At 43.5% G+C, this 23,816-nt stretch overlaps 2 protein-coding genes across 2 annotated transcripts in view; both read right to left on the reverse strand.

The window, feature by feature from the left end:
* Positions 1–14,541, reverse strand: part of LOC311101472 (cilia- and flagella-associated protein 337-like) — a gene marked incomplete at both ends in the record, with an annotated part of 32,073 nt that extends 17,532 nt beyond the window's left edge. The window contains 12 exons of the mRNA XM_084142627.1: positions 413–482; positions 1,605–1,722; positions 2,168–2,214; positions 2,328–2,373; positions 2,973–3,065; positions 3,429–3,514; positions 3,665–3,895; positions 4,353–4,418; positions 4,844–4,927; positions 7,287–7,340; positions 10,899–11,160; positions 14,474–14,541. Of these exons, the coding sequence (XP_083998753.1) occupies positions 413–482; positions 1,605–1,722; positions 2,168–2,214; positions 2,328–2,373; positions 2,973–3,065; positions 3,429–3,514; positions 3,665–3,895; positions 4,353–4,418; positions 4,844–4,927; positions 7,287–7,340; positions 10,899–11,160; positions 14,474–14,541 (1,225 nt within the window). The remainder of the gene's footprint in view (positions 1–412; positions 483–1,604; positions 1,723–2,167; positions 2,215–2,327; positions 2,374–2,972; positions 3,066–3,428; positions 3,515–3,664; positions 3,896–4,352; positions 4,419–4,843; positions 4,928–7,286; positions 7,341–10,898; positions 11,161–14,473) is intronic.
* A 261-nt stretch (positions 14,542–14,802) lies between these two features.
* LOC311101473 (testis-expressed protein 26-like) lies at positions 14,803–23,586 on the reverse strand (the record flags this gene model as incomplete). The annotated part of the gene is made up of 6 exons (XM_084142628.1): positions 14,803–14,810; positions 18,441–18,543; positions 19,064–19,074; positions 19,348–19,465; positions 20,065–20,239; positions 23,480–23,586. 6 exons carry the CDS (start codon positions 23,584–23,586, stop codon positions 14,803–14,805), a joined length of 522 nt encoding a protein of 173 aa, XP_083998754.1.
* Between the last annotated feature and the right edge of the window lie 230 nt (positions 23,587–23,816).

A 23,816-nucleotide genomic window follows, 5' to 3' on the forward strand; every position in this document is an offset into this window, starting at 1 on the left:
GTCCATAGATACAGAACAAAAAGACTGAACGACTGGGTCGCGTCTCTGGCAACCGAACCAATAGAACAAACGACCAGCCGGCTTGGGTAGCAACCCTAGGTTTGTGTCGGGACTATATCTTGTGGAAGGATGAAATAGTATGAATAAATTCATCAAAATAAAGTTTTTAATGAAAATATGTCAGTCATTATTTGAATATGTTGGTAACCCGTTGTATAAAAGTGATAATGCCCTCGAAGCCAGTGTTTGGAGGATATACCCGTGCCAGCATATCTTCCAACACCGGCTTCTCGGGCATTATCACTTAAATGTACCTAGACCACCAGACTAAATGGCCTGCACACCAGAAGTGAGTTTGAACTTGAATACATCCAGCTGAGATGAGAATATTGATGTGACAATGAGTAATTACCTATGACGAGGGAAGAGGCTTCATGGTTGGAGGTGGAAACAATCGCACAAATGTCTGGAAAATATTTCACCTAAAATTGAAAATAAATCTCAAGGTATTGTTATGTGTAAAAATCACGATAATATACATACAGTGCCTTCAGAAAGTATTCATACCCCTTGACTTATTCCACATGTTGTTGTGTTACAGCCTGAATTCAAAATGGATTCAATAGATTATTTTCTCACCCATCTACACACAATACCCCATAATGACAGAGTGAAAACATGTTTTTAGAAATGTTTGCAAATGTATTGAAAATGAAATACAGAAATATCTAATTTAAGTATTCACACCCCTGAGTCAATACATGTTAGAATCACCTTTGGCAGTGATAACAGCTGTGAGTCTTTCTGGGATGAGTCTCTATTAAGAGCTTTGCACACCTGGATTGCACAATATTTGCACATTATTCTTTTACAAATTCTTCAAGCTCTGTCAAGTTGTTTGTTGATCATTGCCATTAAACTCTGTAACTGTTTTAAAGTCACCATTGGCCTCATGGTGAAATCCCTGAGCAGTTTCCTTCCTCGTCGCAACTGAGTTGGGAAGGACGCCTGTATCTTTGTAGTGACTGGGTGTATTGATACACCATCCAATGTGTAATTAATAACTTCACCATCCTCAAAGGGATATTCAATGTCTGTCTTTTTTTATACCATCTACCAATAGGTGCCCTTCTTTGCGAGGCATTGGAAAACCTCCCTGGTCGTTGTGGTTGAATCTGTGTTTGAAATTCACTGCTCGAATGAGGGACCTAACAGATAATATGTGGAGTACAGAGATGAGGTAGTCATTCCAAAATCATGTTAAACAATGTTATTGTCCATGCAACTTATTATGTGACTTGTTAAGCACATTTTCACTCCTGAACTTATTTAGGCTTGCCATAACAAGGGGGTTGAATACTTATTGACTCAAGACATTTCAGCTGGTGAAGTGTATAAAAATTATGAGGAACATTATCAAGCAAAAGTACTTGTGAGATTTTAGGGGGCATATTTGTGCATCAGGGCCAGTATTCATGTTGAGTCTATGGGGAGAGAGGGGGTCCCCCTTTTTGTACCATACAGATAATCATCTAACAGGCAGAAATGGTTATTCAGTAGATAAACAGGGATCCCAGTGTGCATCGAGAAATAATAAACATCACCTTTGTCACCCAGTCCTGGTGGACCTTCCATCGAATGTATGTCACATTCGGAGAAAGCACTGCGTTGTCTATCCCTATGTTAGGCACATTCTCAATCTTTGGTAATTTCTTCCACATTCTGCAAATAAAGATGTAGAACTGTATGAAATGGCACTAACTTATAGTTACAGTTACAGTGTTGGCACAAAGATGTTTGGCTGTCACATGTTCTGTGCGAGTACGACCAATCTGGTCAATGACATCACATTCCCAAATTAGTTACCAGTAAAGATATTACAAATTAAAAAAGGAATAATTTGAAATGTTTCTATTTTTGTGTGCAAACCACCCTTCTTATCACATAATCCAAAAACAGAAATAGTAGATTTGTGTATCACTCAAAGCCTCAAATTAGGCTACTAAGCTATAAATCGTCATGGAAACAGTAGACAGGCATTTTAAGTTACATTTGCCTTTTTTCCTAATGCTTTTTTGTTGCCTTGAGAATTTGCCTTTAAGATGATGATGCATTCCTGTGGTAGTTCAATAGATGCATAAAGATAATATTAAAAAAACCTGTTTACCTCAGCGTCTCCCCCACGGAGGTAATTAATATGATATTCACGCAGCCCTAGAAAGCAGAAAGAGAAGAATAACCCTTCATAATTAATCAGCTTAGTGGCATTTAACTTTTCCCGTCTGGTAATTGAATTTGTTGTCAAGCAGAGAGAGGACTTTAATTACCTGGGAGTCTCCATACAGAATAGAACACTCATCAGGTCCAGTGTAGCTGAGGGGAGAGAAAGACAGGAATACCAGTAAAGCAGGTCTCAGATCAGGTTAGACATTAGTGAGACATGGTTTAGGCTGCCAGTGTGTGATGTGGTTTTAGCGAGACATGGTTTAGGCTGCCAGTGTGTGATCTGGTATTAGTGAGACATGGTTTAGGCTGCCAGTCTGTGATGTGGTTTTAGCGAGACATGATTTAGGCTGCCAGTATGTGATCTGGTATTAGTGAGACATGGTTTAGGCTGCCAGTGTGTGATGTGGTTTTAGCGAGACATGGTTTAGGCTGCCAGTGTGTGATCTGGTCTTAGTGAGACATGATTTAGGCTGCCAGTGTGTGATCTGGTATTAGTGAGACATGGTTTAGGCTGCCAGTGTGTGATGTGGTTTTAGCAAGACAGGATTTAGGCTGCCAGTGTGTGGGAACCAGTATGTTAGCGAGACATGATTTAGGCTGCCTGTGTGTGATCTGGTATAAGTGAGACATGGTGCAGGCTGCCAGTGTGGGATCCAGCATGTTAGCGAGACATGGTGCAGGCTGCCAGTGTGTGATCTGGTATTACATGGTTTAAGCTGCCAGTGAGTGCGAGACTAGATGCTCACCAGTAGTCCAATCTCAGAGGGACAGTCTCCAGGGCACTGATCTGACAGTAAGGCTCTAGAGAGGACAGCTCATACAACTGGATCTCTCTGTCTCTGTAACACAGGACACACCGACAGGAACGTTGTCCCTGGTTGCATTCCAAATGGCACCCTATTCCCTAGGCCTAGTGCACTTCTTTTGAACAGGGCCCATGGTCAAAAGTAATACACGATATAGGGAATAGGATGCCGTTTGGGTCGCAGCCTCTAACTGGTACCATGGGTATAACAGGTCACACCTCTGTTCAACTGAGACTCAGCGATATGGGACGTGAACACGAGCAGTGGTCGAACACAGATGTTGTCTAGAGAGTGCATAACAACAGGCTGCACTAACACAAGTCATTTGTACAAAAGTAATGCTCTAGTTACTTTTCAGCTAAGCCTACATTCTGAAACAGACAATACAGTTCTTACCCTGTTCCGATGATAAGTTTGTTGTACTGTGGCATGGTGATGAAATCAGTTGCCCATTTTGGTTTTCTGCTCACAGGTCTTTCATGCTGCATTCAAAGCAAATCATTGAATTGAATTTATGCAAATGACAGCATACATGCTCCTCCGAGAATGGTGTGATCCTACATAAACAAGGACAAGTCTACATCCTCACACTTCAAAACTACTCACACACACACACACACACACATACATACAAACACGCTCTTGCTCCTCTTCAGGTTGAGCTCAGGGCTCCAGTAGTAGACAGCCCCGTCCTCGCAGACGGTGATGATGGTGCCATCGGGGGTGGAGTGGATGCGCAGAACGGGCTCTCCGTGGCACAGGGCCCTGACCGTGGCAGGCAGGGAGAAAGCCACCTGTTTGCTGCGCCACGCTGACTCCTCCTTCTCTGTGTACTCCAACTGCATGTACGTACAGAACTCATCCTGCAGGAGATAGGGCAATGTCAAATCAATATGGTACTTTATTTATCCCACAAGCTGCAATAGGCAATAATGCAGGCAAGCAGTGCGAATACATATGACAAATAACATGAGAGATATCAAATGGAACATTGAGATATTAGTTATTAAAAACATGTGTGGTGTAATGATAGAAGTGCAACTCAAGAGTGATCATCAGCAGTTGTGACACACATATTTGTACCATATACTCTATAAATGGGGTATCAAACTAAGTTCCTGGGACCAGGCTAAAACAAAATCTTTGTTAGCCATGGAATCAAACCCAAACATTTTGAAGGCCAGTTTCATGGAAATTGTACTTCATATTTTGAAATGAATTTGTTCTTGTCAATTGCTTTCCTCAGGCAATCACCATTCCACTGTAAGGGGAATAAATATTTTGTGACCTGAGTAAAGGAAATGAATCTCATCATCTCACCCATTCAATCCTCCCCTGGCCAGAATAATCGATCTTCATGAATAGTTCTTGGATCTGGGCATTGTTCTGACGTTCACAGGACAAAGGAATGATGGAACAGACAATAACAACATAGCTGAGTTCAAACATCATTATCAGTGTTGTTTAAAATACAATGAAACATTTACAGTGTGACAAATAGAAAACTATTTTATTGAAAGAGAGAGAGAGAGAGAGAGAGAGAGAGATCAGCCACAGAGGAGGGAGGGGGAGAGAGAGAGACAGAGACAGAGAGACAGAGACCGCAAGAGAGGAAGAGAGAGATCTATTTCACTTTCTTTGGCAATGTAAACATATGTTTCCCATGCCAATAAAGCCCTTTGAATTGAATTGAATTGAGAGAGAGAAAGAGACAGAGATAAGGGCCAGAGATCCATTCATTTATTAATCTATCTGTCTGATAATTAAAAGGTGGGTCTTCTTGGTGCTTTTCCAGTTCCATTGACACGTACTATGTTGTGTAAGTCCAAACACTTCTTCACTATCAGTCCAAAGTTGAACACGTCCAGCGATCTTAGGCCACCCATTTCAAATTCCTGCAGAGGAGAAGGTGTCATTAAATGCATTGGATCACTGAATTCCAAATTGACTCCAAGGCCCTACATCCTAGGTACTTCTGTAGATTTGAGGATTGGATATTCATTATAGTAATAGCTTAATCTTGCCTTCTGATTGACTGGATATAATTGTTTCCGCCTATCAATCCTCTCAGATCTCCAGGATTGGCTAGGGTTCGATTGGAATTCAACGCATACAATACCAGCCAAAAGATTGGACACACCTACTCATTCCAGGGTTTTTCTTCATTTTAATTTTTTCTACATTGTAGAATAACAGTGAAGACATCAAAACTATGAAATAACACATATGTAATCATGTAGTAACCAAAAATGTGTTAAACAAATCAAAATATATGTTATATTTGAGATTCTTCAAAGTAGCCACCCTTTGCCTTGATGACAGCTTCGAACACTCTTGGCATTCTCTCAACCAGCTTCATGAGGTAGTCACCTGGAATGCATTTCAATTAACAGGTGTGCCTTGTTAAAAATGAATTTGTGGAGTTTCTTTCCTTCTTACCTCCCGAGTGGCGCAGTGGTCTAAGGCACTGCGCAACTAGAGATCCTGGTTCGAATCCAGGCTCTGTCGTAGCTGGCCGCGACCGGGAGACCCATGGGGCGGCGCACAATTGGCCCAGCGTATGGGAGGGAATGGCCGGCAGGGATGTAGCTCAGTTGGTAGAGCATGGCGTTTGCAACGCCAGGGTTGTGGGTTCGATTCCCATGGGGGGCCAGTATGAAAAATAAAAAAAATGTATGCACTCACTAACTGTAAGTCGCTCTGGATAAGAGCATCTGCTAAATGACTCAAATGTAAAAATGTCAAATGAAATGTGTTTAAGCCAATCAGTTGTGTTGTGGCAAGGTAGGGGTGGTATACAGAAGATAGCCCTATTTGGTAAAAGACCAAGTCCATATTATGGCAAGAACAGTTCAAATGAGCAAAGAGAAACGACAGTCCATCATTAAGACATGAAGGTCAGTCAATCCAGACAATTTCAAGAACTTTGCAAGTTTATTCAAGTGCAGTCGCAAAAACCATCAAGCGCTATGATGAAACTGGCTCTCATGAGGACCACCACAGGAAAGGAAGACCCAGAGTTACCTCTGCTGCAGAGGATAAGTTCATTAGAGTTAACTGCACCTCAGATTGCAGCCCAAATAAATGCTTCACAGAGTTCAAGTAACAGACACATCTCATCATCAACTGTTCAGAGGAGACTGTGAATTTTTATTTATTTAACAAGGCAGTTAAGAACAAATTCTTATTTACAATGACGGCCTACACCGGCCAAACACGGACGATGCTGGGCCAATTGTGCGCCGCCCTTTGGGACTCCCAATCACGGCAGGTTGTGATACAGCCTGGAATCGAACCAGGGGGTCTGTAGTGATGCCTCAAGCACTGAGATGCAGTGCCTTAGACCTTCATGGTCGAATTGCTGCAAAGAAACCACTACTAAAGGACACCAATAAGAAGAAGAGACTTGCTTGGGCCAAGAAACATGAGCAATGGACATTAGACCGGTGAAATCTCTCCTTTGTTCTGATGAGTCCAAATTTGAGATTTTTGGTTGCAACCGCTGTGTCTTTGTGAGACGCAGAGTAGGTGAACGAATGATCTCCGCATATGTGGTTCCCACCGTAAAGCATTGGTGCTTTGCTGGTGACACTGTCTGTGATTTATTTAGAATTCATGGCACACTTAACCAGCATGGCTACCACAGTATTCTGCAGCGATACGCCATCCCATCTGGTTTGCGCTTAGTGGGACTATCATTTGTTTTTCAACAGGACAATGACCCAAAACACACCTCCAGGCTGTGTAAGGGCTATTTGACCAAGAAGGAGAGTGATGGAGTGCTGCATCAGATGACCTCGCCTCCACATTCACCCGACCTCAACCCAATTGAGATGGGATGAGTTGGACCGCAGAGTGAAGGAAAAGCAGCCAACAAGTGCTCAGCATATGTAGGAACTCCTTCAAGACTGTTGGAAAAGCATTCCAGGTGACTACCTCATGAAGCTGGTTGAGAGAATGCCAAGAGTGTGCAAAGCTGTCATCAAGGCAAAGAGTGGCTACTTTGAAGAATCTAAATATAAAATATATTTTGATTTGTTTAACACTTTTTTGGTTGCTACATGATTCTATATGTGTTATTTCATAGTTTTGACATCTTCAATATTATTCTACAATGTAGAAAATAGTTAAAGTAAAGAAAAACCCTTGAATGAGTAGGTGTGTCCAAACTTTTGACTGGTACTGTATATCCATAAGGAATGACAATACTAGGTCATCCCAACAACACATTCTCAAACCATAGCAGAAATGTACCTCAAAGGCCAGCTTGAGCTTTTTCAGGCTTTCAAGGGATACTCTCTGCTCAATCTATTTGAAAAAAAGATCAATTATTGTCATTATAGTGTCACAAATTATATTTTTTGAAAGTAATTCCACACAGGAATGAACAGAAACTTCAGATCAACGCAGTGTTTTAATATACGATGAGATAAATATGGAAGTGGAACAATTTTTCATAATTGTTCCATTACCTCGGGATAATGAAGAAGAGTGAAATAACAAGGAGAGGTGGAGAGGTGACAGATCAAACTGCTCCTTCAATTTTCACAGCCCATGCAAGACTCCACTTACCAGCCAGTTAATGAACTCAGAGCGCTAGAGATACAAGGCAAGGGAGGGGAGGGGACGATGTTGAGAGAGGACTCTGGCTAACATGGCACACCATTTCCATTTCATTAACAACACACATCAATAGGTGCCACCTTTGAGTGGTGGTTCGACCCCCATTTTAGTGGCCCTGAGATGCAGGCATCAATCATACACACACTCACAAACACTCATACACACAATACAATATTACACACGCATACACACACATACACACACACACACACGTAACATTATTGCTTCCGTCCCTCTCCTTGTCCCAACCTGGGCTTGAACTAGGGACCCTCTGAACACAACTGCCACCCAAGAAGCATCGTTTCCTATTGCTCCACAAAAGCTGTGTCCCTTGCCCCGTGTAGCTCAGTTGGTAGAGCATGGCGCTTGCAACGCCAGGGTTGTGGGTTCGTTTCCCACAGGGGGCCAGTATGAAAAAATTTATCCACTCACTAACTGTAAGTCACTCTGGATAAGAGCGTCTGCTAAATGACTAAAATGTAAATGTAAATGTAATGATATACATTCAATCTCACACTGCACACACAAAGTGGAGGGTGGGGAGGGCAAGGAACATGCATCTCTGTATGTTCCTAGGGGGAGGGGGGTGTGACACCTTGACATGGTGACATGCCATGCTCTCTGTAATAATGGCCTCTCTCAGATGTGACAGCCAGGGTCTCCTAGCAACAGGCCTTTCATCCAGGGAGCCTCTTTGGTCTGTCTTTAATAAGTATCAGGGATAAACACACTGGCAAACTCCTGGACTGCCTGTGTGAGTGTGTGCAAGTGTGTATTGCTGATGTGAAATGACTAGCTAGTTAGCGGATGGGAAATGACTAGCTAGTTAGCGGATGGGAAATGACTAGCTAGTTAGCGGATGGGAAATGACTAGCTAGTTAGCGGATGGGAAATGACTAGCTAGTTAGCGGATGGGAAATGACTAGCTAGTTAGCGGATGGGAAATGTGGGTGTGTACTATATAGCAACAGTTAACTTACTAGTGGAGATAGAGAATTTAATCAATCATTACATTTTGGGTGCATTTGAAATATGTTTAACCACACTATTCAGCATCAAACACAGGGACTATGCCAGGGTTCTAACAGGAGCCATCACAACGCTAGAAGAAATGGTGCTATATAGAACCGAAAAGTGTTAAAGGGTTTGTTTCATATAGCCATCAAAATGTTCTATAAAGAACCACAAAGCATTCTTATTGTTTAGCAGTGCAGGACAATCATTATTTATCAGTCTCATTAACCCCATTGCTCTCCAAATCCTTCTACTGACTGACTTCTACTATTGACTCCATTAATAGGCAGAATGTACCTGCTATCACATGGAAGTCCTTAAAGGGGCAATCTGGGATTGGTACATCCATTTGTTTTACTTTTACTTAATGATATATGGCCATTGATTGTTAATGGATATAACTTAACCTCTTGAGCTTAGTTCACCTGTTTGACACCAGCAGAACCCAAAATGTAAGGTTGTTTTACTGTATTGTTTGTAATCAATGTATAATTGTAAACAAACATTGTAGAGCTTCAAAACATAGTTCAAACTACCATTTTGATATCATGGATGGTCAGTCCTTGCATCCGTAGCTCCATCTATTTTAGAGTGATTACATTTTTCCAGCCCGATCCCTGGCCCTTTAATTAACAGGTAAACTATAAAGAGAATCTGCTCTCTAGCCGAGCTATTTCAGCAGAGCAGTATTCTCATTAGATGACCAAAGCCAGAAGAGGCTAGCCTGGAATCCACACAGAATATTGCTCTGTTTCACTATTGTCTGACTTTACTGAATAGAGCAATGTTCAGTGTTAATTCCAGTGACAGTCTATTAAGTAGAGACATTTATAGACAGACAACTGTAGTGGCCAGGGTTCAGGTCAATTCCGTTTTCAATAAAGTAAATTCATGAATTGAAAACTGTCCATTATCTTCAATTAACTTCCTAGATTTCTGGAATGGACTCAATTTAGTAGTGACAGTTTGGGATTACTCCCCTTTCTCCAGTCAGGTTGAAGGCTGTTATTTGTATCAATGGAAATCCATTTAGCAAGACCCAGTAATTGTGTCTGTCTTAGTTCGGATCTAAAACAAGGCCTTCACTGGTCCTGATAAATTGCCCCTAATTCGCTGCCTGCCCAAGTCCCTGTCAGGTAATGAGAAAATTTATTCTCAACTTGATTCAAAATGTAATTTCTGGCATAACCTCAAATGAATTCCTCTTGTGGGTGTCTGTGGGGAGGGAAGGGGACCGATGGGGGAATGAGGCAGAACCTCAGCTGACACTCTACTGACACCTTGAGGTTAAACTCATCATGATAGAGACTCTATGAGTCAGTCAGTCAGCGTTTCAGTTTGGTATAAAGCTAAGGGATGGGGCTGGTGAAATGTAACCATTCTCAAATTCATAGAGGGGTCAAACAAGCAAAACAAATATTCAAATGTTTGTGTAACATTACCTTTCTAGGCACCAGTACCCAATTCGTTTTTAATTCATCAAGACTGTCTGACTTTTGTTGGAGAGAAGCAACACAAAGAAAATTACATTTGCTCTTCCACTATTCCAGAGCTTGTTACATCCTCATGGAGACACGTTCATGGATAGTGAACATGTAGGCCACTGATCCGTTAGCAACCCTGACGTCTGTCTATACATGTCTCTAAGTAACAGATGCCCAACAAACCTTCCTCTGCTGCTGGCTGGTAACCAATGCCTGGCAACACCACCCAGGGTATGAGGAGGGTAATGGGTTGACAGTCACAGACCATATAATAATCACACAACATCAAACCACATTCATCTTCCAAAATGAGTTTGTAAGACCTACAACGAGGATAAATATTAAAGCGAATAATTAAAAAGCCGACTTCTGTACTAAAAACTATGGGACAGGTGGAGATCGAATTTGAATATTGAAACAATGTTGCAAATGTCGGAGAGTCAGACAGCAAGGTTTATACAAATCTCCGCTGTTGAAAACTAAATGTTAGTCTAAAAGAAATGTGAGATAATGTCTAGATGCTTTTTATAGTAGAGATCAAGTTTATAAATTGCTTGGCTGGTCTGATGAGACAGTGGATTGTGCAGTCAGATGGAACAGAGTAAATAGGCATTTTAACGTCATAGATTTAGCCAGTGGTAACTTGTGGAATAGACCCACCCATTGTATAATGGGCAACAACGTATTTTGCTTTTTAGTCTAGGCTTAGTCTCGGTCCGGGAAACTGTCCTTTAGGGTGGTATACCTTGAGCTTGCTGAAGCTGCGTGTGGGATCGTCACTGTAGAGCAGTCGTGACCTCAGTTTGACCTGGTCTCCCAGGGTTACAGAGTGGCGGCGGTTCTCCTGTCTCAGTAGCTCACGCTCCAGCCACTTAGGAGGTGGCCTGTCCTCTGACAAGGCCCCCAGGTACACCCTCGCGACACCAGGGGCCAATCTCTCTCCCCGCTGCTCTGGCCCCGACGTCTTAGTCCCTCGCTCTCCTGCACTCCCCAGCTCAGCAAGGATGCTGTGGAAGAAGAACCCAAAAGTCTCAGGTTATGTCCAGAAAAGGAGACCCTGTTTGAATACTTTGAAAATGCATCCTTCCTTCCTCCCTTCCTTGAAGTAATCACTGAACTAACACACATTGACAGGTATAAGCCAATGGTTCTATCACAGCTTTCACCAATCTAGGCATTTCAGATCAGGAATGTAGGCCTAGGAAGGGAGGATAGGTGGGTGCATTGTTCAAATATTCCAACAGGGCAAAACCCTACTCCCCCTAGGCACAAAAGGATAGACATAAACAGAAAATTGTAGTAGCTCCACCTTGCCCTCTGATAGGCTTGGTAGGACTTTCACTGTACCAATCAAATCCTTTCAGATGTCCACAATTGCCAAGGAAGTAGGGGATAGGGTTGTTTCTGGACATTAAAATAAATACAAGTTAATAATTGTAATAATTGGCATGTCTAAGCAGAATGAAGTGCTGTATGCAAATTCTGGTTTAACTTCTAGAAATATGCTTTAAATATGCAAATCTGTAATAATTAAGTCTCAGACTTCACAGTGTTGTGTAATTGGTGCTGTGACCTAGAGGGGATTCAACCTTACATTTCCTTGCTCATTACACAAACAGCCAAATTCAGATATTTTCCCAACTAATTGGTCTTTTGAACAATCACATCAGCTCTTTTCACATCAGATCTTTTTCAGAGCTGATCTGATTGGTCAAAAGACCAATTCTTGAAGAAAAAAAAGATCAGAATTGGGCTGGCTGCATCTACACAGGCAGCCCAATTCTGATATTTTTTTTCATTAATTGTTCTTTTGACCAACCAGATCACCTCTGAAAAAGATCTGATGTGAAAATATCTGATGTGATTGGTCAAAAGACCAATTAGTTAGAAAAATATCAGAATTGGGCTGCCTGTATAAACGCAGCCTTAGAGACTTAGAGCTTAAAGCTCAGTGTCAATGTTGTGAGAGGGAGGAAAGCCCTGTTTGAAGCTACATCCACCAGATAATTGAGTCAGTTTCAAAAGCCTTCCAGACAACCCAACCACATAGCAGACTCCGAGAAGACAGGGGTTGCAAATGAAGTTGTTCCTTATGTAATATGCGGTAGATAACTACTGTACATCAGCGGGAGTCCGTGTGTATAGCAGAATGTCACGATCGTCTAATGAGGAGGACCAAGGCGCAGCGTTGAAAGTGAACATAGTATTTATTAAACTGATCACACGATCAAAATAACTGACGAAAACGTGATGTCTCTGGTTACATACACAAACCAAAAATGAGAACAAGAAACCACAACACAAAGTGAAAAGACCGATAGTTAAATATGGCTCCCAATCAGAGACAACCAGCTGACACATGTTGCCTCTGATTGGGAGTCACTCAGGCCAACATAGATATACAAAACATAGACTTACACACCCTGGCTCAACATAACATAGTCCCCAGAGCCAGGGCGTGACAGTACCCCCCCCCAAAGGCGCGGACTCCGGCCGGGCCAAACAACCACAACAGGGGAGGGACCGGGTGGGCACTCCGCCTCGGCGGCGGATCCGGCTCCGGACATGACCCAGGCACGGGTTGTGCTGGACTGACGACGCACAACCCTGGCTTGATGCGTGGAGGAGGAACGGGCCAGACCGGGCTGACGAAGCGCACCACTGACCTGGTGCGGGGAGCAGGAATGAGCCGGACCGGGCTGACGACGCGCACCACTGACCTGGTGCGGGGAGCTTGGATGGGCCGGACTGGGCTGGCGACGCGCACCACAGACTTGGTGCGGAGAGCAGGAACGGGCCGGACAGGGCTGACGAAACGCACCATAGACTTGGTGCGGAGAGCAGGCACGGGCCGTGCCGGACTGACGACGCACACCACTGGCTTGGTGCGGGAAGCTTGGATGGGCCGGACTGGGCTGGCGACGCGCACCACAGACTTGGTGCGGAGAGCAGGAACGGGCCGTGCCGGACTGACGAAACGCACCATAGACTTGGTGCGGAGAGCAGGCACGGGCCGTGCCGGACTGACGACGCACACCACTGGCTTGGTGCGGGAAGCTTGGATGGGCCGGACTGTACTGGGGACACACACCACTGGCCCTACACCGGGATCTGGAACGGGCCGGACCGGACTGGCAACACACGCCAGTACCTCTCGCCGTGCCTCTACTTCCTCCATCCCCTCTTCGACCAATGGCATCCGTAACCCGGCGGCCTCCTCCGGCAACCCACTGGGCCGCTCTATCGCGGCCTCCTGCTGGTCCGACGTCGTGAGCCCCCCCCTAAAAATTTTCTGGGGTTCTCTCCTCCCCGTGGGCCAGGCCTCCATCATTCTCGCCCACCTCTCGCTCCTCTGTCTCCAACCCTCGTCACTCAGCTCCTCAATGGGCTTGACCCAGTCGAAGCTGCCAGGGAGATCTGCCAGCGCTTTCCCTGGCGATGGCTCCTCGACTCGCTGCTTGGTCCAGTTGAGGTGGTTTCTTCTGTCACGATCGTCTAATGAGGAGGACCAAGGCGCAGCGTTGAAAGTGAACATAGTATTTATTAAACTGATCACACGATCAAAATAACTGACGAAAACGTGATGTCTCTGGTTACATACACAAACCAAAAATGAGAACAAGAAACCACAACACAAAGTGAAAAGACCGATAGTTAAATATGGCTCCCAATCAGAGACAACCAGCTGACACATGTTGCCTCTGATTGGGAGTCACTCAGGCCAACATAGATATACAAAACATAGACTTACACACCCTGGCTCAACATAACATAGTCCCCAGAGCCAGGGCGTGACACAGAACTTCTCTGTGAGGATCTAAACTTTGCTTGACACAGCCGAGCCAGTTTTACGACAAACTCTGCATGATCTGGCAATTACATTTTGTTTACCAAACAGAAGATAGGAAGGGGGCTAGGAATAACAGCATTAAAATCTTATCAAATCTGGGGAAATGTATTTATCGGAGCTCAAATTAATTAGGCTTCCAGTGCTACATGGTAAATGTAGATCTGTGCCACCGAGGCCGCCTCCACAACCCCTTGACAACAGTCAACAGGCTCTGAAAAACAGGTGTTCTGCTCCTGTGGAGAGCAACAACATGGCAGTGCAACAACGCAGAAGCCTCAACCCAAATCACCCCGTCACCCCAGCTCAACCCAGTCAGCCCCATGCTGAGATGAAAGCCCACAGTGGAAAACAGCATGTGATAATCAATTAGAAAACCAGCATGGAATCTGCTGTTAAAAGCAACACCAACACAGTGGCTCATGACTGACTCTCAAACTGACAGGAGACAAAGCAGAGCAGAAGCAGAATACCTGGACACATTCTGAATCTCTAGTTTCCCAGCAGCTGAAGAAGGGCGAACTTTCTTCCCCAGCGGCATCCCAGTAGTCTTTGTATGTCTGTGTCTGTCTGTAGGTATGTATGTATGTATGTCTGTCTGTCTGTCTGTCTGTCTGTCTGTCTGTCTGTCTGTCTGTCTGTCTGTCTGTCTGTCTGTCTGTCTGTCTGTCTGTCTGTCTGTCTGTCTGTCTGTCTGTCTGTCTGTCTGTCTGTCTGTCTGTCTGTCTGTCTGTCTGTCTGTCTGTCTGTCTGTCTGTCTGTCTGTCTGTCTGTCTGTCTGTCTGTCAGCCTGGTCCAGTGTTCACTTGTCTGTTAGAGTGGAGGAAATGGAGGAGCTCAGCACTTCAGAGCCAGTCCAGCCCACAGCCTCTGCTTCTCCAGGTCTCACATTACCTGACACTCTAGAATTTCACCTGGACTCGTGGGTGGCTCTCTGGTCACTAAGATACTCTCTGGTAACTAAGATACTAAGATAACTAGTGGATGCATTGCTGCTAATATTGTCTGTTCCACAGAGCAGACAGAACCTTGGATTAGATCTAAAGGGCACCACCCTATTGGTGTAAACCTGCGTTATTGTCATGTAACTACCATGATATAATGATGGTATTACACTACTGACTGTCTCTGAAACCTCATTCTGAAGCCTTCTAAAACGTAAGACTACAGTTGATAAATGTGAGGTTTGGTTCTGGAATTATGGTAACACTGCACCAAATAAGCATTTGATTCAACTAGATAAAACACAGCAAGTAAAACTGCACTTACATCTATGATATCTACAGTACAACAAGCTAAAATAGTAAATCAATGGATTGCTGTTATTGAGTACTGTTATAGTTAGATGGCAGATGTAAACAGAAGTATCGTTGCACTAAATTCATTGGCTTTATTTTCAGAAATGTCAAGGCAGTTACAACACTGCAAATAAAGCCCTTAACCAACAATGCAGTTTTAAGAAAAAAATCACCAAAAAATACAATATAAAAATACGAAATAAAAGTAACAAATAATTAAAGAGCAGCAGTAAAAATAACAATAGCGAAGCTATATACAGGGGGAACGGGTACCGAGTCAATGTGCGGGGGCACCGGTTAGTCGAGGTAATTGGGGTAATATGTACATGTAGGTAGAGTTATTAAAGTGACTATGCATAGATAATAAACAGAGAGTAGCAGCAGCGTAAAAGAGGGGTGGGGGGCAATGAAAATAGTCTGGGTAGCCATTTCATTAGATGTTCAGGAGTCTTATGGCTTGGGGGTAGAAGCTGTTTAGAAGCCTCTTTGACCTAGACTTGGCGCTCCGGTACCGCTTGCCGTGCGGTAGCAGAGAGAACAGTCTAAGACTAGGGTGGCTGGATTCTTTGACAATTTTTAGGGCCTTCCTCTGACACCGCCTGGTATAGAGGTCCTGGATGGCAGGAAGCTTGGCCCCAGTGATGTACTGGGCCGTACGCATTACCCTCTGTAGTGCCTTGCGGTTGGAGGCCGAGCAGTTTCCATACCAGGCAGTGATGCAACCAGTCAGGATGCTCTCGATGGTGCAGCTGTAGAACCTTTTGAGGATCTGAGGACAAATGCTAATATTCCATACTTGTCAAAAGAAAAGGGAATAAGATGCCTTATAGCAGCTGCAGCTCGCCCATTAGGGTGTTAGGGGCGGTGCCCCACTTGTGATTGGTCAAAAACAAAAAAAGTACTCTTATTTTTATTCAAATACAGTGGCTTGTGAAAGTATTCACCTCCCTTGTCATTTTTCCTATTTTGTTGCCTTACAACCTGGAATTAAAATTGATTTTGGGGGGGGTTGTATCATTTGATTTACACAACATGCCAACCACTTTGAAGATGCAAAATATGTTTTATTGTGAAACAAACAAGAAATAAGACAAAAAAACAGAAAACTTGAGCATGCATAACTATTCACCAAGAATTTCCCTGTATTTAGCGCCATCCATCATTCCTTCAATTCTGACCAGTTTCCCAGTCCCTGCCGATGAAAAACATCCCCACAGCATGATGCTGCCACCACTATGCTTCACTGTGGATGGTGTTCTCTGGGTGATGAGAGGTGTTGGGTTTGCGCCAGACATAGTGTTTTCCTTGATAGCCAAAAAAGCTCAATTTTAGTTTAATCTGACCAGAGTACCTTCTTCCATATGTTTGGGGAGTCTCCTACATGCCTTTTGGCGAACACCAAACATGTTTGCTTATTTTTTTCTTTAAGAAATTGCGTCTGAGTCTTTTGCGCCAGACATCTTACTTCCGCACGTGAGAATAGATCTGCTCTAAAGCAAAAAGCAAAAAGCAATAATGAACTTGTAAATAAATATTCATAACAGTCATGGGAGCCTGGGAGCCTGAGACCTGATAAACCAGACAACTACATCCAACAACAAGAGCCAAAGGACAGAAGGATACACTAGCTAGAACCTTCTCATCGTGGATCTGGTAGGACAAAAAAGCATGGCCAATTGTATTGTTTCCCCCCATGTTGTTTATCAGGTTCTGTTGTAGGTGACTGGGAGACATGTTGTGTGGACTAAAATAACATACAACCGGATGATTCACAAAGCATGTTCAAATTAAATAGCCAGCTACAGTAATATTTTGAAACATTTAGATTTTTTTTTCTTCAAATTAACTAGTTATCTACCTTTAACATTTACATTTACATTTATGTAATTTAGCAGACGCTCTTATCAAGAGTGACTTACAAATTGGTGCATTCACCTTATAGCCAGTGGGATAACCACTTTACAATATGTTTTTTTTTTCTTTCTTTCTTTGGGGTGGGGTAAGGGGGGGTAGAAGGATTACTTTATCCTATCCCAGGTATTCCTTAAAGAGGTGGGGTTTCAAGTGTTTTCGGAAGGTGGTGAGTGACTCCGCTGTCCTAGCGTTGTGAGGGAGCTTGTTCCACCATTGGGGTGCCAGAGCAGCGAACAGTTTTGACTGGGCTGAGCGGGAACTGTGCTTCCGCAGAGGTAGGGGGGCCAGCAGGCCAGAGGTGGATGAACGCAATGCCCTCATTTGGGTGTAGGGACTGATCAGAGCCTGACGGTACGGAGGTGCCGTTCCCCTCACAGCTCCGTAGGCAAGCACCATGGTCTTGTAGCAGATGCGAGCTTCAACTGGAAGCCAGTGGAGTGTGCGGAGGAGCGGGGTGACGTGAGAGAACTTGGGAAGGTTGAACACCAGACGGGCTGTGGCATTCTGGATGAGTTGTAGGGGTTTAATGGCACAGGCAGGGAGCCCAGCCAACAGCGAGTTGCAGTAATCCAGACGGGAGATGACAAGTGCCTGGATTAGGACCTGTGCTGCTTCCTGTGTAAGGCAGGGTCGTACTATAGCTAGCTGGTAGCTTTCTAGCTAGTTAGCACCTAAGCCAATTTCAAGACTTTCTAAATTAATATTTGACTAACTCGGAAATATGAAGTTATTTCAGGATGAAACATTATGTTAGCTAGCTATGTGTTTTCACTTATTGCATCTGCATGCTTGTTGTGTTTTCCCTAGTGAAAATAGTATAATCGAATCTGTTAAAAACTGTGGCAGCATGTACAGCAGTGGCCATTCGGTTTTTGACATGCAAAAGTGAAATAGGTGTATTTATGCTGTTGTTCAAATGCACAGACCACTTTATATATCTTCTCAAAGAAACTACCGGTAGTTCGAAAACTTGGCATCATATTTCTGTCACGCTGCTTTGTTGACAACTCCAACCACCTCGCCCCCTGGGTATTCAGCCAATCAGCGGCCGCCACTGCCTTATAGGATGGTTCCGGGGTTTCCCCTAGGTACAGATCTAGGATCAGCTTCCCCTCCCCAAATCCTAACCTTAACCATTAGTGGGGAAAATACAAAACTGACTGAAGATCACTGTCTAGGGGCAACTTCACTCTACTCATAAAATGTAGCCAGGCAACCCATAATTTACCTATACCCCTGGGGGCCACTCCGTGCAGTGCGTTGCAGCCGTAGCGAGACATGTTGCCATGCAGCTCAGACCGTTGCCTGGGCTGGCAGTGGTTGTGCCTCATCTGTGTGTGTGTGCAGTGAGGGACTTGGCGTTTGTGGCTCAGCGGGGCGAAAATCGGGTTGTTTCAACTGAAGCACTGTAAAAAGACGAAAGCTCACAAGAGAAAACTTGCAAGGGGAACGCTATAAGGGGTAACACACAACTGGAGTGAAGATGTACTGCTGTCTTCTGCGCAAACTGAAGACAAAACCCCCCAAAACTCATATTCAATTGCAGATAATGGTTTCCAGATAACGCGTTCAGAATTGCGTTTTAAGTTCCACAGCAGAGTATCCCGAAGGGAAGATGTTAGACATTTAGAAACTTAATTTAGAAACTTAACCGTTACATGGCATGACCTGTTCCGTTCGGACGCAAACCTGGCTGAGAAGTCATACAGTGTATGCAACTTGACTGATAATTATGTTATTTGTTGTACAAATAAAAAACACTTCTGAATGTGCTATCTGCTTGCTTGAATCCTGGTAAATATTTATTTTTGGGGTGTTCCGTCTTCAGTTTGCACAGAACTATAACTTTACCCTAGTTGTTTCTGTCATAGAGATACTCATGGTGGGGAGTACTTCGAAACACCAGTACTTCGAAACAGGGTGTGGCTCTGGACAAAAGTAGTGTGGGTATCATTTCAGACACAGCTCAGAGCCTATATTCATAAAGCGTCTCAGGGTAGGAGTGCTGATCTAGGATCAGTTTAGCCTTTTACAGCTGAATTAATAAGATTACATGGAGAGGAGGGGGGGACCTGATCCTATATTAGCACTCCTACTCTAAGACACTTGACATATATGCCCCCTGCTCTCTCTACCTTGAGGCATGCCCAGGAAGTCAGTCCGGTAGGTGGACCAGTACTGGGCAGTCAGAGAATTTCTAATCTCTTCCTCAGAAGGAGGACTTTCCCAGGGGGACCAACCATCTGCAGAGCTCTGCAAAATGTCTTTGGGCAGTCACAACACCATGAAGGACTGGAATTTTTTAAAATAATGTTTAGCACCTTTCATACAATACATCGCTGCCCAAAGAGCTTAAAATGTTAAGTAATAAAGCATAGAGGTACAATAATAGGAACATAGTGATAACAGGGATGCGGCTCAGATGACACCCTACACTCTTAGAAAAAAAGGTGCTATCTAGAACCTTAAAGGGTTCTTCGGCTGTCCCCATAGAAGAACCCCTTTGAAGAACCCTTTTGGTTCCAGGTAGAACCCTTTTGAGTTCCATGTAGAACCCTTTATACAGAGGGTTCTACATGGAACGCAAAAGGGTTCTACCTGGAACCGAAAATGGCTCTACCTGGGACCAAAAAGGTTTCCCCTATGGGGTCAGCCGAAGAACCCTTTTGGAACACTTTGGGCCCTGTTCAAAAGTAGTGCACTATGTAGGGAATAGGGTGCCATTTGAAATACAACCCTGGATAGGGGCACCAGAGGGTACAGACAGGTTAGTTAGCTAAATGTTAGATTAATATTTGTTAAGAAGCTTTTATTTCTGCAAAAAGGAAATGGAAATGTATGAATGTTTAGACTTTTCCAGAGGATAGAGTGTGGATATGGATCTCTGCCTGACTGGCATGTGGGTTGTTCCTCCTGTTCCCAGAGGCTGATCCCGAGCGAATGCTGTCAGGTTTAGCGGCTGGCTTCCAACAGAAGTCCTCATTGTACACAGTGGCACCCACAGGACAAAATAGTGCATAGAAGTTTCTACAGGCACTTGTAGTTGTTTTTATTTTTGTTTAACCATTATTTATACAGGTTTTTCTCATTGAGATAAAATCTATATTTCAAGAGAGACCTGGTCCAACAGCAGCAGGGGGAACAAAGTTTCAGACAAAACTACTTACATACCCTAACACAACATTGAACAAAACTATAGACACACATACAGTACAACAATTACATATTACGTAAAGAAACACGAATGTCAAAACTAAAAAAACAGCTGTCCTAAAGACAATTACACTCTTCTATGATATTTACATCGACCAAGTGTTTAAACTCCACCAACATGACTAGATCATCAAATTTTAAAATGTTCAGGAGAGAATTCCAGGACCACGGAGCTGAGTAACTAAAACTATTTCTACCATGACCTGTTCTAATTCTTGGTACTGTTAAAAGAAAATGAGAATGGGACCGTAATTTATATTTATTTACTGACCTGATTAAAAAAGAACAGAGATAAAGTGGCATTTTACCCAGTATGGCCTTATAAATCAGTGTATACCAATGTTTAAGCCTACGCAAGGTCAATGACGACCAGCCAACAGTGCTGTAGAGATCACAATGATGTGTTAGATGTTTTTGATTGGTAATGGACCTGAGGGCCGCATGATATACTGAATCAAGTGCTCTCAGGGTAGTGGTTGAGGCCTGCATATATACAGTACCAGTCAAAAGTTGGGACACACCTACTCATTCAAGGGTTTTTCTTTCTTTTTACTATTTTCTACATCGTAGAATAATAGTGAAGACATCAAATGAAATAATACATGTGGAGTAGTAACCAAAAAAGTGTTACACAAATCAAAATATATTTTACATTTGAGATTCTTCAAATAGCCACCCTTTGCCTTGATGACAGCTTTGTACACTCTTGGCATTCTCTCAACCAGCTTCACCTGGAATGCTTTTCCAACAGTCTTGAAGGAGTTCCCACATATACTGAGCACTTGTTGGCTGTTTTTCCTTCACTCTGCCGTCCGACTCATCCCATCTAAATTTGGTTGAGGTCGGGGGATTGTGGAGGCCAGGTCATCTGATGCAGCAGAATGCTGTGGCAGCCATGCTGGTTAAGTGTACCTTGAACTCGAAATAAATCACAGACAGTGTCACCAGCAAAGCACACACAAACTAACACCTCCTCCTCCATGCTTTACGGTGGGAAATACACATGCACATCATCCGTTCACCCACACCGCGTCTCACAAAGACACGGCGGTTGGAACCAAAAATCTCCAATTTGGACTCCAGACCAAAGGACAAATTTCCACCGGTCTAATGTCCATTGCTCGTGTTTCTTGGCCCAAGCAAGTCTCTTTTTCTTATTGGTGTCCTTTAGTAGTGGATTCTTTGCAGCAATTTGACCATGGAGGCCTGATTCACGCAGTCTCCTCTGAACAGTTGATGTTGAGATGTGTCTGTTACTTGAACTCTGTGAAGCATTTACTTGGGATGCAATTTCTGAGGCTGGTAACTCTAATGAACTTATCCTCTGCAGCAGAGGTAACTCTGGGTCTTCCATTCCTGTGGCGGTTCTCATGAGAGCCAGTTTCATCATAGCGCTTGATGGTTTTTGCGACTGCACTTGAAGAAACTTTCAAAGTTCTTGAAATGTTCTGGATTGACTGACCTTCATGTCTTAAAGTAATGATGGACTGTCGTTTCTCTTTGCTTATTTGAGCTTTTCTTGCCATAATATGGACTTGGTCTTTTACCAAATAGGGCTATCTTCTGTATACCTTGTCACAACACAACTGATTGTCTCAAACGCATTAAGAAGCAAAGACATTCCACAAATTAACTTTTAAGAAGGCACACCTGTCAATTGAAATGCATTCCAAAATGTATGCACTCACTAATTGTAAGTCGCTCTGGATAAGAGCGTCTGCTAAATGACTAAAATGTAAAAATGTAAATTCCAGGTGACTACCTCATGAAGCTGGTTGAGAGAATGCAAAGCTGTCATCAAGGCAAAGGGTGGCTATTTGAAGAATCTCAAATATAAAATATATTTTGATTTGTTTAACACAATTTCCCTCATTAAAATGCAAATCAATTGATAAAATTTTTGACGTGTTTTTCTGGATTTTTTTGTTGTTATTCTGTCTCTCACTGTTCAAATAAACCTGCCATTAAAATTATAGACTGATCATGTCTTTGTCAGTGGGCAAACGTACAAAATCAGCAGGGGATCAAATACTTTTTTCCCTCACTGTATGCATCCTCAACATTAGTCATTTCACCATTCACTGTATGAACCCATTTCACTAGACCCAGTAAGTTACATGACTTAAACCCAACGATGGGTGTTTTTTCTCCCTTTACTATGAGATGTATCATCTACCTCCAGCACCAATGTGCATGTCCCTGAAGTGACGATTGCTTCACCACTGTAAGCTTTCAGTCTTATCCTTTGTTTTGTGTTCACCACTGGTTTTACCTGTAACCGTAACAATTCAGTCTCTGGAATGATGTTGACCTGTGCTCCAATGTCAAGTTTGAACACAATGTCAGTTCCATTAGTCTTGTAGGTAGCAGTCCAGTCCTCGTCTGGTCCTGCAAGTGTGACTGTTCCCACAGAGGTATTTTGTTGTCTCCGCTGCCTGCATTTGAGTGCGAAGTGGTTCTTCATGCCACAGTTATAACACTCTTTTCTTTATGCTGGGCACCGGTGAGGTCTGTGCTCTCCTCCGCAGTTGCTGCACGAGTGCTGGTTCCCTGAAGGGCGCTGCTGACTGCTGTCGGTGCTGTCCTTTGAAGTTAGCCGTTTAGCTGTAGCTCTTCCTTTGCTAACATACTCCACTTTGCATACTGTGTCACTAAGAACATCACTGTCCATTGACCGTATGCGATTCTTAGTCACCTCTCTAACTTGACACATTTGTATTGCTCTTTCTAGTGTCAGTTCATTCTCACCAATTAACTTTTCTCTCAGCCCCTTGTCTCTCACCCCCATGACAATTCTATCTGGTATCAGCGAGTCTGCAATTTGACCGAAATTACACAACTGACATTTCAGTTTCAGGTCCATAATAAAACTCCTCAACAGTCTCTGTTTCATTCTGACATATACTGTTTAAAACTAGTTTCTTCTGGAAGTACAAAAAGACCGAAATTTGCTAATACCAGTTCATAATCTGCTTGCTCTTCATCCATTAGCTGAAAGCTGTTGTAGACATCAATGGCGTCCGAGCCACATATGTGAGAGTGCTGGCCCAGTACCGTCCCCACGCTAAGACAAAGGTATCAGCAGATGCATCATCCTTCAGGCTACGGGCAGTCCTCACACAGATGCAGGACAACATGGAGTGGCGTCCAATAGCATACATCTCACAAAGCTTTTCCGACACGGAGCAAAGGTATGCACAAGTGGAGATGGAGGCGTTGGCTATCACATGGGCATGTGAAAGGCTCAGCCAATACCTTATTGGCCTGCAGTTTACAGCAGAGACTGACCACAAACCACTGTTAACTCTGTTAGGGACAAAAGCACTGGACGACTTACCTCCCAGAGTTCTGCGCTTCCGCCTCAGATTGCTGCGTTCACCTACAAGATTGT

This window comes from Coregonus lavaretus (assembly GCF_964263955.1).
Source record: "Coregonus lavaretus genome assembly, chromosome: 26".
Lineage (NCBI taxonomy): Eukaryota > Metazoa > Chordata > Actinopteri > Salmoniformes > Salmonidae > Coregonus > Coregonus lavaretus.